At 38.5% G+C, this 2,919-nt stretch overlaps 1 protein-coding gene across 1 annotated transcript in view; it reads left to right on the top strand.

Moving 5' to 3' along the window:
* LOC121813915 (obscurin-like) overlaps nucleotides 1-2,116 on the top strand; it is a 5,001-nt gene extending 2,885 nt beyond the window's left edge. The window contains exons 2-3 of the mRNA XM_042217883.1: nucleotides 1,204-1,487; nucleotides 1,745-2,116. Coding sequence (XP_042073817.1) covers nucleotides 1,204-1,487; nucleotides 1,745-2,101 — 641 coding nt within the window. The 3' untranslated portion in view covers nucleotides 2,102-2,116. The remainder of the gene's footprint in view (nucleotides 1-1,203; nucleotides 1,488-1,744) is intronic.
* Nucleotides 2,117-2,919: the final 803 nt, after the last annotated feature.

Consider the following 2,919-nt stretch of genomic DNA (forward strand, 5'->3'; position numbering starts at 1 on the left):
ACATCATCAAATAAGAAATAAACATCAGTTACTGTCCCACAGCTTAATAATCAAAATCACTTTAATGTTCTCTGCAGATCAAAGTGAAATTAAATTGACTGATTGATCAGGTATTCTTGTTCTTGTAGCTGCAGTTCCAGAGTAAAGAGGCTCAGCAGCAAAATCAAGTTAAAAAAAACCAAAACATTTATGCATTTTATGCTTTGTGTTGCTGTAACGCTGTGATGTTAGTAAGGTACAGTTTAACAAGTTGTCCAACAGTGAATTTACATTTATGGCATTTATATCATGTTGTAAATAAAAGAATCAGTGAAAACTTCCAGTCAATTTTAAACCACAACTCTGCTAATAACCTGCTCACAACAAGGTTACGTTCAGTGGTTTAAATAACAAAAAAGACCTTTTTGTTATCAGCTACAAAAAAGAGCATTAACTTTACAATTTTTCTATGCCGACCACGATCTCACATTGCATCTAGATTCAAGAAAAATTCTGTTACAATGAAAAGTTGTGGGTTTTATTTTTAGTAAATAAATAGTAGTCTATGAAAGTTAAGCAGACTTGTTCCAACTTCATAAATATAAATAAAAGCTCAACGACTTAAATGTGATCAAACTATAACCATGAGCAGGATTCCAGTAGCTATACTAGAATAAGAAAGTCTGAGGATGTAACATAAGAAACCCAACCCAGAGGCACCTGCTGAAAAGCATAAAACCCAAAATGCCATAAAAAACCTGAGAGTCAAACAGAAAATGTTAAATATATGAACCTGAAAGTCCCGACTCAACACAGTAGATCAAAGAACCTGAAAGAGTTTAATGTGTGCATCACAGCAGTGATCTGAACATTATGACTTCATGTTGCAGCTCTTTACTGTCAGAAGACTTTTTTTACAAGCTGACAAACTCAGAAATGTTCATGTTTCCACAATTCTGCTGACTCATTAGGATTTAAAAGAACTATTTCAAAGTGTTTAACTCTCATCTTCTCATCACTGATCAATAAACTCTCATACATACAGACTGAATTGTAGCAAAGCAAATATAAAATGTTCACAGTTGTGATCAAAATGAGTATTTTGTATGACAATTGTACAGCGTGTTTTACTCCATCACCAAAGTTTGCTGTAACATTTCCATCTAGTTGTATAAATTGTTCTGATTCAGTCACTGACTTTTGTTCTTTTTCTAAACTGGGCAGCATATAAACCAAAGGCCAAACTGAGAGCTGATAACGCAACTGTTCCAGTAGGGGGCAGTGTGACTCTGACCTGCTCTGTGAACCCACCATCAGCTGGATGGAAATACTACTGGTACAGAGATAATACCACAGTGGATGCAGTCTCCCCATCAAATGGACAAATCAGTGTCTCAGAGGGAGGAACCTATTGGTGCAGAGGAGGAAGAGGAAACCCAGTTTACTACACAGAGTACAGCGACTCAGTTAAGATTAAAAAAATTGGTGAGTTTGGATTTAGCAACCATGCTGAATAGATGAAGCTTTAGGATTGAACATGAATAGTCGTGTAAAATGTCTAAAGAATCAGTGTCAGGAATGTGATCCAAGGAGGGGAGACTAGGTGGGATTATGAATGTGAAACAATCACTTTCAGCAAATCTCCAAATCAACATAAATTCACAATTAGTTCTGTAACAACTCTACAAGTAAGACTGCAAGTAGTGTAGAACAGGAGTCACAACATGAAACCACAGAGCAGAGTCATGCTGACAGTTTCTGACAGGAAACAGAAAATCTCAATGTAAACAGTCCTGTCCTCACTGTGTCTCCATCATGGCTGAGTCCTGGAGCCTCAGTAACTCTGAACTGTGAGGTTGAACATCCGTCTGCAGGATGGAGCTTCTACTGGTATAAAGCTGTTCCTGATCTATCAGAGAAATCCTCCAGTTATGAGCTGCTACCTGATGGCAGTGGGACTGCACAGGACTCCTACATCATTCATGGACAGACACACACAGCAGGATATGTGTGCAGAGCTGGAAGAGGAGACCCAGAGTATCACACTGATCACAGTCAACCAAAGTTTGTCTGGTCTGCAGGTCAGTTTGTTTCTGTTTATCGTTTCATTGAGCTGATATGATGTCATCATTTAATTCACCAACATCTCTCTCACTGTGATAAACTCCTTTAAAAACTATTTTGAGAAGAAGAATCAATCTTTTCATTTCTGACTATGATCAAGCCAAACTGAATTTACTTGTTCCTGTTTTGTTACCGTTTCCCTTTTTAATTACAGTGATGGCATAAAAGAGGAAGGAAATAGAAAGCAATGTGTAAAAGTCTTGAGCTGGTCCTCATTTTTTACATTTTACTTCCAAGTAGTCAGACTTTATTGTCATTTTTAACCCTCGTGTTGCATTCTAGTCAAATTTAACCGATTTAAAAACTGGAAATATGCACACACACACACACACACACACACACCTACACCTTAACACCTACACACGCACGCACACACACACACACATACACCTGTGTTGGCATTTCTCAGAGACAGCTGCAACATTGTTTCAACAGAACTGAACTTTTCTCATAGCTTTGGTGTATACTGCTTTGTTGAGGGCTTGCTCAAAGGTGACTGTGTGGCAACGTCATGGAAGGTCGATATACCCCGTTGTGAGGCTCTTGATTACATATTTGATCACCACACTAGTGAGGAGGACCCAGGCCAGGAAGCTGACAGTGAGGAGGGATTAGATAAGGAAGTGTCAGAAGCTTAAGATGGAACAAAATAAAATCCAGACCAAGAAATGACTGATGAGGAGGAAGAGGATGGCCATTCTGAGTCTGCTGCTGCATTCAAGTAAAAGAATGGGAACTTATCTCCACCTGAGAATTAAGTTAGCATTCAGTTGGAAATGCCATCAGGGTGACCACAGCACCTGTAAAATGTGTCTT

The sequence above is a fragment of the Haplochromis burtoni genome, unplaced genomic scaffold (genome assembly GCF_018398535.1).
Source record: "Haplochromis burtoni strain Fernald_Lab_line unplaced genomic scaffold, NCSU_Asbu1 Contig_3482, whole genome shotgun sequence".
NCBI lineage: Eukaryota > Metazoa > Chordata > Actinopteri > Cichliformes > Cichlidae > Haplochromis > Haplochromis burtoni.